The sequence below is a fragment of the Ooceraea biroi genome, chromosome 10, assembly GCF_003672135.1.
Source record: "Ooceraea biroi isolate clonal line C1 chromosome 10, Obir_v5.4, whole genome shotgun sequence".
NCBI lineage: Eukaryota > Metazoa > Arthropoda > Insecta > Hymenoptera > Formicidae > Ooceraea > Ooceraea biroi.
In genome coordinates this window covers 10866834-10881832 of record NC_039515.1, presented here as the reverse complement: position 1 = coordinate 10881832, position 14999 = coordinate 10866834, and the positions used below count along the sequence as shown (strand labels likewise).

Sequence of the window (14999 nt, the reverse complement as noted above, 5' to 3'; positions counted from 1 at the left end):
ACCGCGTTATTGGCTACGCGATAATATCGTCGACGTCGTCGTCGGTCGCTCGCGCTGCGTCTAGCCTAGCATCGGCCTAACCTGACTCAACGTTGTAACGATATATATTTATACAACAGCTGGCCGGCGGAGGGAGGGGGTGCGCCAGTCAGCTGATTGAAGCGCTGGAGGGGAAACGGTGGAGGGGAGAACGACCTTTATTTAAAGCGCCGCCGGAGGAAGCCTTTCTTCAACTGGTAAACAGTCGTCGAATGCAAATGTGGGCGCGAGCGTGTGCGTGCGTGCACGTGTGCGCGTGAGAGAAACCGAGAGAGAGAGAGAGATAGGGGGGAGGGAGAGAGAGGGAGAGAATGCATGCATGCGGCTCTTCTCGTCGAAAAATTCCGCGGGAAACGCGAACGTTCCTCAACGACGACCCGGTTAATTGCGCGGGCAATTAGATGGGAGAAAGAGAGACAGAGAGAGAAAGAGAAAGAGAGACGTCTTTCAGATCCGGGTGACGATGCGGTTTCACGGTACCGGTTGTTGTACGTAGAAAATAACGTTCCAACGTTTCGAATGTTCTCTTTCGACGCGAGTAATTTAAAAAGGGCTCGATGACTCTATTAATTTATTGGCCGAGTGGATTGCGGATATTGTTTTATTCATTTTGCGATATTCATAATTCGAAGTGGTGCAAGAATTTAATTAGCCACCCCTACCCATGTAAAATGACATTCATTATTACTCGAGATACAATACCCAATCGACCATAGAGAGAGAGGGGTGGGGGGGAGAGAGCGTCCTCCCATCTCTCTTCTCATTCGATAATAAACGTGCCGCCGAAGGTCGCATACTCCGGGGGAAAAGTGGCGTGCGGGCGGCGCGGTACCGAAATTTCGAGGCACCGGCCGTGCGGGTGCAGCTTCTCCGTCGTAAATATCGCGCTCGGCGAATTTCTCGCGAAACCTGTTCCGCACTTCTGCTCTCTCTCCCTCCCTCCCTCTCGCTCCTGCATCCCCCGTCGGGGGAAAGGGGGGAGGGTTTGAGATAAAGAACGGCCGAGTGTGGAGAGGAGGCCTTGGCGATGCGGCGTCGCTCGCGCGAGAGAGCTAACGTCGAGTAAAACGAAACCATGGTGGATGTACGATGTTCCAGGGGACTGGCATGGAGAAGGAGAACTCCGCATCGGGCGGAGGCGGCGGGGGTGGCGGGGCTGAAGCGGCGGCGACTCCGGGCGCCACCTCCACCTCCGAGAAACTCCAGGCGGACCAGGCCAATCCGTTGCTCGATCCTGCTGCACTCTTCGGCGGTAAGTCATTTTCGCTCGTTTTGCTCCCTTTTTGCCCCTCTGTACTTTTATATCACCTCTTCCTCCTCCCACCCACCCGTAACGCGCGCTGCTCGCGCGGACGCCGCTCCGCGATAAGCGACGTCGTTATGCGAAGCGGCGTAGGTGGGTGGGTGGTGAATGGGTGGTAGAAAGAGGTTCGATAATAGGGGCGCGCGCTCTTTGCACTGTAATGTACGCTTCTCTCAATATTGGGGTCAGTTCTATCTGTATAGAATGGAAGCCAACGTCTATGCCTCGAGCAGGTGGAGGCGAGAGACTGAGAAAACACATTTTCGGATAGCTTTACCTGCCACAGGGGTTTCAAGAGTTAATTAGGAATTAACTGGCGATCGCAGTTTTGCAAGGCACGACTTTGCGCGCAGACTACACTGAGAAAAATGATTTGATTGTACCAACAAATTGTATATGATAGAGTGCATTTTGGTTAAACCAGGCAAAATTTCTAATTATCACGATAGGACTGGATATTTTATAACTAGAACGTTTGATAGACCGTACTATAATCTGATAATTCTGATTCGTTCATTTTCCAACAGACAGACTGGTTGAACCTACCAGATTTCTAATTAACGCAACCAGATTTTTTTTCAGTGTAGTAATGTAAATTTTTTATTGGTAGCGACAATAGCGTGAGATCAACTACACCCTCAGAAAGGATTTCTGATAACAAGACGAAAAATATTCTTGACTAATTTAATCGTAATACAAGTATAAAAAATATGAAAATAAAACAATTTTTAATTTAAATCAGTAATTTCTATTCTTCTCTCTCCAATTAAATAACATTGTCTTACTGTCTTGAGACAAGAGTAACATGTACAAATTTATGCTTATATATTCTTGTATGTAGAATAATTTGATATTAGCGCCACTTTATAGTAGGCTTTGTCCATGTCGACGCATCATTTTCTCACAGTCGTTCGTCGACTCGGCGCTTCTGCGTCCTTTATTCCGATAAAACGATCAATATTTATGTGTTGCAATCGAAAATCGGGAAAGTGTTTCTGTTATTTACAATGCAAGAAATATTAAAAGATATGGAAATGTAAGTAAGTATATACAATATACTTACTTGAGAAATAAGATTCGAGATAAGACATTTCCATATCTTTTAACATTTCTTGTAGAGTATTGCACTTATTCATTGTAAATAACAGAAACACTTTCCCGATTTTCGATTGCAACACATAAATATTGGCCGTTTTGTGCAGATTCTACAAATTCTCTTAGAAGAATAGAATAAGATGTCTTTTAGATCTGACAATATTGTTAAATCAAGAATATTTTGAACTTGCTAGAAATTTGTATCTAAATCCTTCTGAGAAAATGAATGAGATAGCACCAAGATTATTTAAATGTAGATTTTCGAATTTTCTATTGAAGATTAAAATATGCTTCTTTTCAATAATAAATATGATTGTCGCTATAGCGATGTTATTTTATGATAGATTAAAGAGTAATAGCATTAAGTCCAGAAATCTTTTCTGTGGGTGTAATGATCTCGCAGCGATTCCTTTCGCTCCAGTTTAAATTGAATTTGTATCGTACCTTTTGTACAAATTCAATTTTTTCTTTCTCTCCTCGTGCCTCTTTTCTTTTTTTTATTTTACCTACAGACCACGAACAGCCGGAAGTATCAGGCTTTATTTGGTCCGCGTGATCATGCACAGTATTGTTTAGACGAAACAGGCAAATATTTCCCGTGTAACGAACGTTTGGATGCGTTTGCGCGCTGGGTGCTTTCGAGGGGAGAGGGGGAGGGTGCGCGCGAGTTCCTGCGGCGCAATATTTGCCGGAGTGAGTTATGATGCTTGTCCAGGAGGAAGTTTGCTCCTGGCTACTCCGATTTTGATCGTCGGAGCACGTTTCCGCGACAGGCAACGAGTCCGCTTCGTATGATCCGGCTGTGAGTACATAAGCTGACAAATTGGTAGGTTTAGTGCAACGGGGAGTCCCAAAAGTGAAGAAAGCGAATCTTTTCCCACGTCTCAACCAGAGTAGATAAGCGCAAGCCTTTCAGATATTCTTTCGCAAATAGTGAAATCGCGATATATCACTGAAATGTATGCTATCCGCGTAGAAATCACATGAAATAAGAAAAGGCTCTTTTACTTAAAGTGCAAAAAGTGAGCTTTTTATTTTTTTTATCTATAGTAAAACACATTTGATTACTTTTCCGTAGGAGAAAGTATATAAAAGTTTGTTTCCGTTGTGAGAGAGAAAGAGAGAGAGAGAGAAATAATTTTCTACCGTTTTCTTTTCCAAGACTTTAGTTACATATATATATATATATAATCAAATTTATTTACTTTGTACTTTTTCTTAGCCAACAAAGAGAGCGATCAGCAAGATTTATTCTATGAGTAAACTCCCGGTGTTTAGCGAAACCACCGGATATCAATAAAATATGTTGATTTCACGGTCAGATCGTATCAGATCGTTCTTTCCTACATACCGCACTGTTACTCGCTATTGCACTTGCATGTAGATTTACATGGTCGTTCGAAAGCAAACGCCTGATACAAAGTGGGCCCAATGCGCTCTCGCGCGTCAACGCAATATATCAGCGCCGCCTTAACGAGCGGAGGCCCTTCCTCTCCTCTCCTCTCCTCTCCTCTCTCTCTCTCTCTCTCTCTCTCTCTCTCTGTCTCTCTTTTGCTCTCCCTATCTCTCCTGCTTCGTCCCGAAATCAATTAGTCTCGCGCACGCACATCGCATCCAGCCTTTCTCTCCTTCCAAGGTTATCAAGGCTCCTTCCGTCGATTCTCGCCGCTTCCTCGCGACAAAGGAGAGAACTCGCACTCTCCGAATAAACCTGCGCGTTCCCAGCGTTAGCTGTAGCTAGAGAGAGAGAGAGAGAGAGAGACCGGCGTTCTAAATTCTTTCTCACACCGGGTCCCTGCAGCTCAAGTAAAGCTTGCATTCAAGTACGTCATCAGAGGTTGGTGATGCGAGATCAATAGCGCTGCGGAAAGGATGCGTAGCCACGGTGGATAATCGCATGTCGACCTGCATGACGATCGGCTATATTCCTGCCTGATGTTCCCATTGTCGAGCCGCTACGTTTCAAGATTTACCTATTTCTCTGAGACGTTCCTCCTAATCCCGTAAGATGCCATCTCCTCGATCGATCGTATCGCCGGATCCTCGCACTTTCCGCGTGAAAGATACAGATCAGCGAAGGGAAGGCGGTATTAGTGTCGCGAGTCGTGAATCAAACTGGAACCGGTTTTTCCAACTTGAGGAATAGTAAGTGTAATAATAAGCGAGACCGGCCCTCCCGCTCCCCTTCCTCCCTCTTTCTAATAGCGTAGGAATAATTAATTTATCGCCCACATCCGCGTAATTCGCGTAATTCGCAGCCGACAAATCGGTACGTGCAGTATTTATTCGTTCGGTGAATCGCGCCATCTCGCAAAGATGGAACGAGCGGCCGTTATGCAGTCGAGGATACATTCTTACGCCCCTTGTTCCTCGGTTCCTCGTCTCGATTACACCCCGAAAGCCGGTACTGGCTGCTGCCTCTCCCTTCGCTACCCTTCCCCTCGCAGGGAAGGAACTCGACCGTTCCCGACGAAGACGGGACCTCGCCGTTTATTTCGTCGCCTCACCTTCGACCCGCCGTCCCTCTTCGTGTTTCCTGGACTCGCCATCGGGTCGCGATCCTCCCCTCGCCTCCCACGGGCGGAACATCCTCCGGCGCGCTTTCTGTCTCTTCCTCTCCTCTTCCCCTTCTCCTCCTCGTCCCTCCGATCCGGGCTTCCTGTCCATCGCCGTCATCCGTCCCCGTCTTCGCCGGCGACTTCTTTCGCCCGCGCTGTCTCTCTCTCTCTCTTTCTCGCTCGCTCGCTCTTCTGCTGCCGCGCCGGTTTTTCTTCGTCCTCGCTCTCGGGTTTAGGCCCGTAGGGCTTTGGAGACGCAGGAAACGAACGAGCGAGCGAGCTAACGGACGAATGAACGCAACCATCGAGACGCTTCTCTCTCTCTCTCTATCGTCTTCTCGCTCTCGGGCGGTCGCCACTCTGTTCATTCGTTCGTTCGTTCGTTCGTTCGTCCGTCCGTTCGTTCGCTCACTCGCCCGCTCGCTCGGCCACCCTCTCCATCTCCCTCGCTCTTCGTCGGTTCTGTATATTTATTGATTGCCACCTCACCTCGCCTACCACGGCAGACCTCGGTCTGCGGCAGTTTCCCCACCCCTCTCGCGTTCCTCGTTTCCCTCGTCCCAGCCTCATTCTGCAGCAGCAGCAGCGGCAGCATCGCGCACTACGAGGAGCCTCTGTCGCTCTTTCTTGCTCTCTTTCCGCGCTATCACGCTGCCCGCCCTTTCCTCTTGCTCTTTCTTTCGACCGTCTCTCTCTCTCGTTGGCCCGTCGACCCACTCTACGTCCTGCTTCATTCGAAGCTGCGTCTTCTCTCTCACGCTGTCCTGCCCTTTCCCTCCCCTTCCCATCTTCTCTTTCTCTCTCTCTCTTGCTCCCCGCGGTTCCGCGGTGCTTTTACCTCCTACGCTCGATACAAACTCGTTGGACGCGGCAGAGTTTTCGTTTGAAGCTACCATCCGGGGGCTTGCGATATATACCCACACCCATCCACCGTTACCGCCGCTTCCTCGTCTTGACGTCGACGTCGACCTCTCGGCGGTCGTTATATCTCGACGGCGGATGACTCTCGCGGTGCCAGCACTGCCGCTGCGAGAGAGTGCGCCCCAGATGAGAAGACGCCGTCATTTAGGCAAAGTAGGGAAACGGAAAGATCTATGCGGGTAAACGATACTTCTCCGCTGTGCTGCAGTCTCTCTCCCCGTCTTCGTTATCTCTCCCCCCCCCCCCCTGAGTTGGCTTCCTTTCGACGGCAGTAGCGAGCGAGGAACCCACGTCGTTATCCGTCGAATGCAATTAGTCGTGATAACGCGAGTTCCGCCGTACGGACGACGACGACAACGTCTTTGGAACGGATTGACGAGCGAACAAGTGTCGTAAAGAACTTTGGGAGACCGGAACTACATCAGGCGTCCTGCATTAACGCGATGATAACGATGATGCGGCACGATGACCGTTCCTTCAGAGGCTATTGTTCTCGCGCTTCTTCATCGGCGGACACACTTTGACGTTTCGCTTATCGGTGCTTTTATCGTACCCGTTTGCCCCCTCCCGCGCCATGCGTCATCGTTAGTTCGCGTTGTATGTGGCAAATAAAACGCTGTCATTCGTAGGAAATAAAAGGCGAGGAATCGAGTGCTGGGAAAAATGCTATCTCCTCTCTCTCTCTTTCTCTCTCCCTTTCTGCCTCGTTCATTCGTCGCGCCGCCGCTACGTTCTCCGTCCCCCTCTCGCTCTTTCTCGCCTCTCGTTTGCGATTCCATTGCTCTGTGACCCTTCGCGACCTGACGGTTTTACCACCCACACCCGGCACGAACACCGCCAGGCGAGCCATGGTTTCCTCTTAAAGCTCGTTTGTTGTCGAGCTCATCGTGCCGCCATGCGCGTCGGCGAGCCCGCGATCGAAGACGCGAGCGGAAACGCGATTAAAACGCGAGTCGCCCGTCACGGGTCCTCGGCAAGAAATGTTTTTTTTCGGTATTCTCTACGCGCGTTTATGTCACGCTAAGGATTATTCCCGCGGCCGGATATAGCCCGATCCGATTGGGTTTTACACGCTTGTGAAAATCGTGTAACGTTATCTCGGGCTGAGAATCAGATAATCATATCATAACGGTAGTACGTGAATACGATCGTATATTTAGCCAAACGAGACAAATACAATGGATCGAGCGATCACTTTTAGCGCTAAATACACCGTGAAAATACGGGCTGCGAATTTGTATTTTTATCATCGCTCACTCGATGCTGAATAACTGATTTGGCACGTTAAACGTTACAATAATTCACGATAATCCGTACCGTATATATATAAGTCATAAAAAATTTATTTAAAAGTTAGTACTCCGCCACGAAATTAGTTTTCACGATAGATCAAAAAAGAGAAAGTGAAAAATGGTTTTATTATCAGCTTGGTAAGGTTGGACTGCAGCTTAATGTAGAAACAAGCCGCTTTTATTTTGAATAATTGCCTTACGCGAAATACCCGGGCACTTGCGGTCATTTGTCCGCGTGTCCACATACATTATGCGCTATCTGCATAGGTTACGCTTAGAAAGATAATTTACACAGTCGATGCGCGCGCGTACACCGTTGTCGTTTACGCGTACACGTGGCTGGTGCGTAAATGCGAGTACATACTTCAACTACGACGTCACTCTCTCTCGTTGGTTGTATACGTGCATTAGGGCGTTTGCGTGTCGGTCCCACACGTGGCCGCCGGCCACATACGCAGCCAGAAGCGTAGCTGCCACGTGGAAAGAAAAAGAAAAGCCTCGGACGCAGGTGACACACGTGTCTTTTCCCTCAACGCGAGGGAAAACGCAACGAGAAACGCGAGAGAGAGCGAAATCTCGAATTTCAATTTTATTCGTCCGTATTAATTGAGAAATACGCGCCTGTGCGTGTGTCTGTGTGTGTGAGACCGTTTCTTCAGATAAAATGCATATTTGCGCAAACGTCACTCGTTCCGTATGCTGACGGCGGCATTGTATCTCCACGCTTTCTTGGCACGTTTTTATTTTAGTCTCCGGGTTAATAAAAATCAGGGAGGAGAAACCACCACCGACCGCGCGCGAATAACGGCGCGAAAAAATGTGGCTACGCCACTGGCACGAACACACGCGCGCCCATCGCTCTCTCGTTTCCACTCGCGTAACGCTCGCATACGGCTTGATAAATGCGTTTACCGTGCTTCGAATTCGGTATATACAAGCGGCTCTCGAGGCGATGAAAAAAACGACCGCAGGGGAAGAGAGAGAGAACGAGAGCGAGGCAGAGAGAGATAGAGGGAGCGAGTGGGGACACACACACAACCACGTGCGACGTGTGTATTATCGCAGCCGTGCGCCGTGAGACGCATCCAGCCGAGAAATACAAAAATATCAATCGACTTTCAGGAATATACGCGCACCACCACCCTACCATTCCACCCCTTTGAAACATTAAACCACTGAATTATGTAGCTGAGAGAAATTTCTTTGGCGCGCGCGCGCGCAAGGGGTCGCGTTAGGTAAGAACCTCCCGCGTGCCCTCCGCATACCCCCGCACGCTTTGCCTGCCTTGCAACGTGCTGCATAATGCACGTTGCAGCTGCAGCTGGACCCGTTCGGGCCCCGTTCGAATATTCTCCCTGGTATATCTGGTCTCTTTTATTGTGCGGTCTCGCCGAACGAGAGAAGGTGAGAGAGACATCGTCTCTCTTATATTGAGAGGAATATTGTGCTAGGGGCGAAAATATTCGCGGGACATTAGCGCGGTAGCTTTATTGCGTGCGGTAACTTTTGAAATCCGCGGGAAAATAAGAGATTTCGCATCGACTGTAAATATTTATCCAAATGTTTGCGGCCCCGTAGCCGCAGTTCAAGATAACACGACAGACATCGAGGCAGACTGTGCTCCATCTCGGATCCGATCTGTCATTACACCCACAGAAAAGATTTCTGGACTTAATGCTATTACTCTTTAATCTATCATAAAATAACATCGCTATAGCGACAATCATATTTATTATTGAAAAGAAGCATATTTTAATCTTCAATAGAAAATTCGAAAATCTACATTTAAATAATCTTGGTGCTATCTCATTCATTTTCTCAGAAGGATTTACATACAAATTTCTAGCAAGTTCAAAATATTCTTGATTTCAGAATATTGTCAGATCTAAAAGACATCTTATTCTATTCTTCTAAGAGAATTTGTAGAATCTGCACCAAACGGCCAATATTTATGTGTTGCAATCGAAAATCGGGAAAGTGTTTCTGTTATTTACAATGAATAAGTGCAATACTCTACAAGAAATGTTAAAAGATATGGAAATGTCTTATCTCGAATCTTATTTCTCAAGTAAGTATATTGTATATACTTACTTACATTTCCATATCTTTTAATATTTCTTGCATTGTAAATAACAGAAACACTTTCTCGATTTTCGATTGCAACACATAAATATTGGCCGTTTTATCGGAATAAAGGACGCAGAAGCGCCGAGTCGACGAGCGACTGTGAGAAAATGATGCGTCGACATGGACAAAGCCTACTATAAAGTGGCGCTAATATCAAATTATTCTACATACAAGAATATATAAGCATAAATTTGTACATGTTACTCTTGTCTCAAGACAGTAAGACAATCTTATTTAATTCGAGAGAGAAGAATAGAAATTACTGATTTAAATTAAAAATTGTTTTATTTTCATATTTTTTATACTTGTATTACGATTAAATTAGTCAAGAATATTTTTCGTCTTGTTATCAGAAATCCTTTCTGAGGGTGTAGCATCCAATTTTCTTGATTTATTGAATCGGTAAGTTGAGTCAGAGGGTGTCGTTCGTCGATCACAAGCGCTGCACTCGGATCGTCAAACTCGGCATAAGTGCTATTAACGCGGAGGATTCAATTAGTGCAACAGCTGCTCGGAATAAAGTCTCACCGCGGAGCGGACGAGGATGACTAAAGAAACGGAAGCTGCGGTGCGTTGTCGACTAATCGATTTCGAAATCTCTCTTCGTGCGCGTTTCGCTCTCGCCGAGATTCGCCTCCCGAAGTCCAGCCTGTTGCTGGACAAATTGTGGATATCCTTAGCGAAAGGCAGGGGAGGATTCATCACCGATGGTCTATCTTGATCGCACACGCAATGACCTTTCACCTTATTAATCATTAATCTATTTACGTAACGCGACATACGTATATACGCGCCCCGTTTGCGCACCGTGTGTCGTTACTCGCCGAGGCTTACACACGTGGTTTATTCTATCGGGTGTCGGATAATTACACCGTGACAGATTTGAACACGCGGTAATTGAGCGTAACGAAAGGCAATAAGTCATTCGATCTGTAAGTAACCGAGTAAATCACGGCGAGAATTGAGCTTTTTGCAATCAAAGCTTACGCAATCTCTGGCACTGCATCTCTGTGCGATGTAGAGTGTCCGTTCCTTTTCCAATCTCTTCGGGTCTGTCCGCACCTGCCGTTTTCGCAGGATCGTACGACCTCCCAACCCTTCCGACGACCCGTCGCACAGTGGTGTATTGTATATAAGAAGTGCGGAAAAAATCTAATAATTAAAAAATTTCTTAGTATAATGCCTTTAATAATTAATACATTATTTTTCACGTTGTCTCATCTTGAAATCTTATATAAGATATACTGATCTTGTATTCCTAATAATCTTTTAATTCAGAACTAGAAATGCGTTTTAGAGCAAATCACGAGATATTTTATTGCGTCTTAGCAACGTTTTTCTTTTGTTCCCTTTATTTATTGGCATTTCTGAGACACACGGTAGTGTGCCTTTCCACATATTAGCATTCGTAGCGGCCGCTTTCTTTCACCTTTTTATCACAATTACAGCTAAAGTTGCAAGAAATAGCACATAATTTTCATACAAGAGTTTAGTAATAATGCCTACTGTCGAAAAATATAATGTAAAATTTGGGGGAAAGTGGAGTATTTTTTATAGGCATAATGAAATAAATAAAAACTTAAAATTTTAAGTATCGTTATTGTAATAGGGTTTTTATTAAGGATTTTAGAAAATAATTAAGTCATATGTAACGTAAGACTATACAAACTTGAAATATATGAGATATATAATTCTAAATATCCTTTAAAATAATAATTATTTACATAGAATATAAAGGTCTATCACTATGATTTGAGGTTTTCTCTTTAAATTAAATGAATAAAATATATTCAGCTGTACATAACAAGATATTACTATCCATTAGGTGTTTTAAAATAGCACTCGATACATAAAAATATTATTTTCGAAAATTTGAGTTTTTTCCACCACTGTGCGTCGATGGAACGATGACTCCGCGGGCCTCCTAACTGCAATTTCGTCAAGTTTGCGTTGCGGCTAATAAACTTACGCGTTATACCCGAAGAAGGAAACTCGCGAGCTACGAGGGTAACGCGATTAGAGCGGCACAGAAACGAGTTAACCCCCGGGGCCACCCTAAACACCGATCTCGCCCCATCCACGACGCGTAGAAGCGTAAGCACTGTTTTCCGCAAACGAGGCGATCCACGCGGCGTTTTCTGAGAGTTCCCTGACGTTTCTCGGAGAACATTGCGCTTCGGTCGAGTAATCGACAATTTTCGAGATATTGGATTGATTCTACGCGCGATCATTTGCCATAAGATTTTTGTGGAACACCGAGCGTCTCTCTCGCGCGATCAGATGTTCATTCCATGAACGCCAATCGCGAAGTTCTTCAATTCTACGCGAATACGGTAATCCCGACAAGCGACGATTGTGACCGGCAGGATTGCCGCTGCTTTTCGCGTCCCGTAAACGAAATTAAACGGATTTGGAGGCGAGCCAGCCATCGGCGTCGTCATCGTCGTCTACTCTTCCCTTCCGGACATTCCGATCTCTCGATCGATCCTCTGGCCGTGCGCTCCCCGTGACGAGGGACCCCGGAGATAGAATCGCTCGCGTCGTCCCTTCCTACCCTTCGGGATCCAACGGTTTATGATCCGAGATAATGACGAGGCCGTGCCGCGCGGGGGCGAAGCGACGTGGAAGGGAGGGAGGGAGGAAACGCGGGGCTCGGCTCCGGATTTTCTCGTATCGACTTTGTATTAGGTCGAGCGCGAGTAATTGCGGCTTTTTACTGACGTCAAAGCACCTCCTCTCCTCGAGCTCGACGGATGGCGAGGGCTCGGGGGAGGTTCGCGGATTTCGCGTGTTTCGTGTCGCCCGACCTGATGTCGCAAGTTGTTACCAGCGACCGATGGACGTGAAACACGTTCCCGCTTTGCTGTGAATTATGTTACACGAGTTACAGTTACGTGATAGTTATAAACACGGGGCGGCAAATATGTACATGCGCGTGTACGTATGAGTGTACATAAAACGCGCAAACTTGTGCGTTGCGGGCGCGCAGCGGTGGCAAACGCGAGGAATTTAATGCGGAGCAGTTGGAGATCCCGGGTGACTTCGGAATTAATAACTCGCCGTAGGAAAGTTGCAAAATCGCGCTCTCACGAATTCTCGCCCCCGGACGCTGGTCGAGGACGCGATTATCGTAACGCGCGATGACGGACCGCGCGGCGGTCTCGTTAAATATTTTTTTATTAATTCCGGAAACGCCGCGTGTCCGAGCGGTTGTTTCGCAGCCGTAATTGGGGACGGGAACGGTTTATTAAGACCTTCGTTCGCTTCGCCGAAGCGGATTTTGCTCTTGACGCGCGAAATAATGCGCTACTGCTGGGGCGCGATATTTTGCGCGGCGCGTTTGCGGGTAGAAACTCGTTACGCCCTCGGAATTGGTAAATTATGCCGCGCCTTGCTTAATGAACGAGCTAACGAATATTGAATCCAATAGCATCCCCACACTCCCGCCCGATGCGGCGCCATCGAACCAATTGCATGTATTTTGTCAGTTTTATTGCCGCGACGTGTCCATTTTGTCAATGGCAACTCCTCGAGGAACTACTCTGTCTGTTCCTTTTTCTATTTAGACAGCAAAAAGTGGAGTTGTATGTCCCGTGCCGAGCAACTTTATATCGACTTTATACAAGCGGAACTTTTTTTTCGTTGTTTATTATTCCGGAGTAGTTTAGTTTTCACATTCCTGCCGCCCGCCTCTCGCCAATGAAATACGCGCGAGCGAATAATTTACCTGCGCTATAAGTGCGTTGTGAATTTTGCATGTACGGTGTATCGAGGAGGGGAGAATACGAGACAACCGGTGAGATTCCGGGTGAATTTATTCCTCTCGCGCACAGATGCTGGCAACAGTTTATTTCATAAGGCCAACACTTTCGCGCGAGTCGCAACCCTTTGGTCCTCCGGTCGTGAATTACACGTACACGGCTCTAACATTCAGCTCGCGGAAAGATTTACGGTCGACAAATCGCTCGATTTTCTGCAAAGTATCCGCAAAATTCGATTTGATACAGTGCGAGCGATGGCGAGTTTAATTGAGAAACAACGAGATTTCCCCTTTAAGAATTTAAAATTCAGTTTTTTGGCGTATTTTTTTGCTATTTAACGTCAAGTTGCTTGATCAAACGATTGAATCACCGACGTAACTGCAGCAAAAGTGCTGAGAGAAATGTCTCGTGTTTCTCTCAGCGCCACCCGACATATTTTATTAGTCATAACGCACACGTGTTTGCATCAGCAAGGGCACATTGATTTTCGTAGAAGTGGCCCACCGTGTCGTGTCGCCTTTCCAGGCCGCAAGATCCGCGCCGTTGGTCCGGGCTATTTTCTTCCTGGCACGTTCCTGTCGTCCGGCCCGTGCACAAAAAATTCCAGCCGTATATTCTGCGTCCCTAAAATAGCGGCGAGAAGTTACGTTACGCTGTTCCGTAATGGTCCGAGTTGAGCCGCTTGGCATTTTCAATTCTGACGACGCGTCCGCCGCGCCGCGCCGCGGGGGGGGGAAATTACGGGCAAGTAAATGTGCGTGCTCGTTGCGGAAGAATCGCGGGGTCGTTGACATCAATCAGAGAAATTAACGCGGTGGAACGATCGCGGGGAAAATCTCGATAATGTCGAAAAACCGATGCGACGCGATTGCCTTTTTCCTCTTGGCGCTCCGTGCGGGAAATCTTGCCGAGAAATAAAGTTTCATTTAATTACTTTCGATATTATTGAAAGTAACATTAACGTTGCAAATTCAACAAAATTCTCTCGGAGCCATTTACATCGTTGAAATCTCTGCAGAGAGGTGCACTCCTCCGAAAACGCATAATTGCACGCCAATTGCCAGAGTCAATCCCGAAAGCAACCTCGCACACGTGTTACCTTAGCGTTACGCTCAATGGGGGGTCAACGGGGCCTCCATTAACGGAACAAAATCCAAGGATCGTTAAAGCAACGTCCAGATTCTTTCACATTTCTTCGCGTTTCTCTCGCCTCGCTCGTCTCCATCTTTTCTTCGTGGAACCAGCGTCGACCGAGGTTTCGAGCGATTGATAGACACGTGTGGTCCTCTAACGACTCTGCGAGCAAGGGTCACTCTCGTGAAAGGACTCGTCCCTTTCCACTGGTCGCTCTCTCGGTCGGTTGGTCGGTTGGTCCGCGCTCGCTCATCAACCTCGCACACATATATATATCCATAATACGCACTCCGGTCGCCCCGTCTTCTTCACTTCGCCCTAAACCCCAGGCACTGCTCCCGAGCCCTCCCCACTGGCCGGAGCGCCGATCGATTTAATAACACAGCCGTTTTCCTGGCTCACGGACCGAACGAACGAACACGCTCCTCTCCCGAGCGACCGAGATGCTGCTGCAGCGGCAGCGCGGTCCTGCTCTCATCTCGTTTCATCTCGCTTAAGCCTTGCGGCGCGCGGAGCGTGTTCCGCTGCCGGTCGGTCTTCTTGTCAGTTAGGGGCGGGCGGGGAGAGGGAGGCGAGCAGAAGGGAGAAAGCCGCTGTGCGTGCCGTTGTGCACACTCCACCGCGCGTTGCGACGTGTTCCTCGCGGGCGGTTTTCGTCGTCTTGCCAGCTCCGCTTCGTCCCCGCGCGATTAGCAATGGCGCAGTCGGTGCAAATCGTCGAGGCCTTCTGGGTGTACCCAGGGAGGATCCGCTCGCGTCTTCTTCTCGT

General features: G+C 47.5%; 1 protein-coding gene across 15 annotated transcripts in view; it reads left to right on the top strand.

Moving 5' to 3' along the window:
- The window catches only part of LOC105278586 (bromodomain adjacent to zinc finger domain protein 2B), a 190440-nt gene that overhangs the window by 137055 nt on the left and 38386 nt on the right, over nt 1-14999 (top strand). For all 15 annotated transcript variants that reach the window (XM_026973355.1, XM_026973367.1, XM_026973356.1 and 12 more), the window contains exon 4: nt 1138-1291. In XM_026973355.1, coding sequence (XP_026829156.1) covers nt 1147-1291 — 145 coding nt within the window. In that variant the 5' untranslated portion in view covers nt 1138-1146. The remainder of the gene's footprint in view (nt 1-1137; nt 1292-14999) is intronic.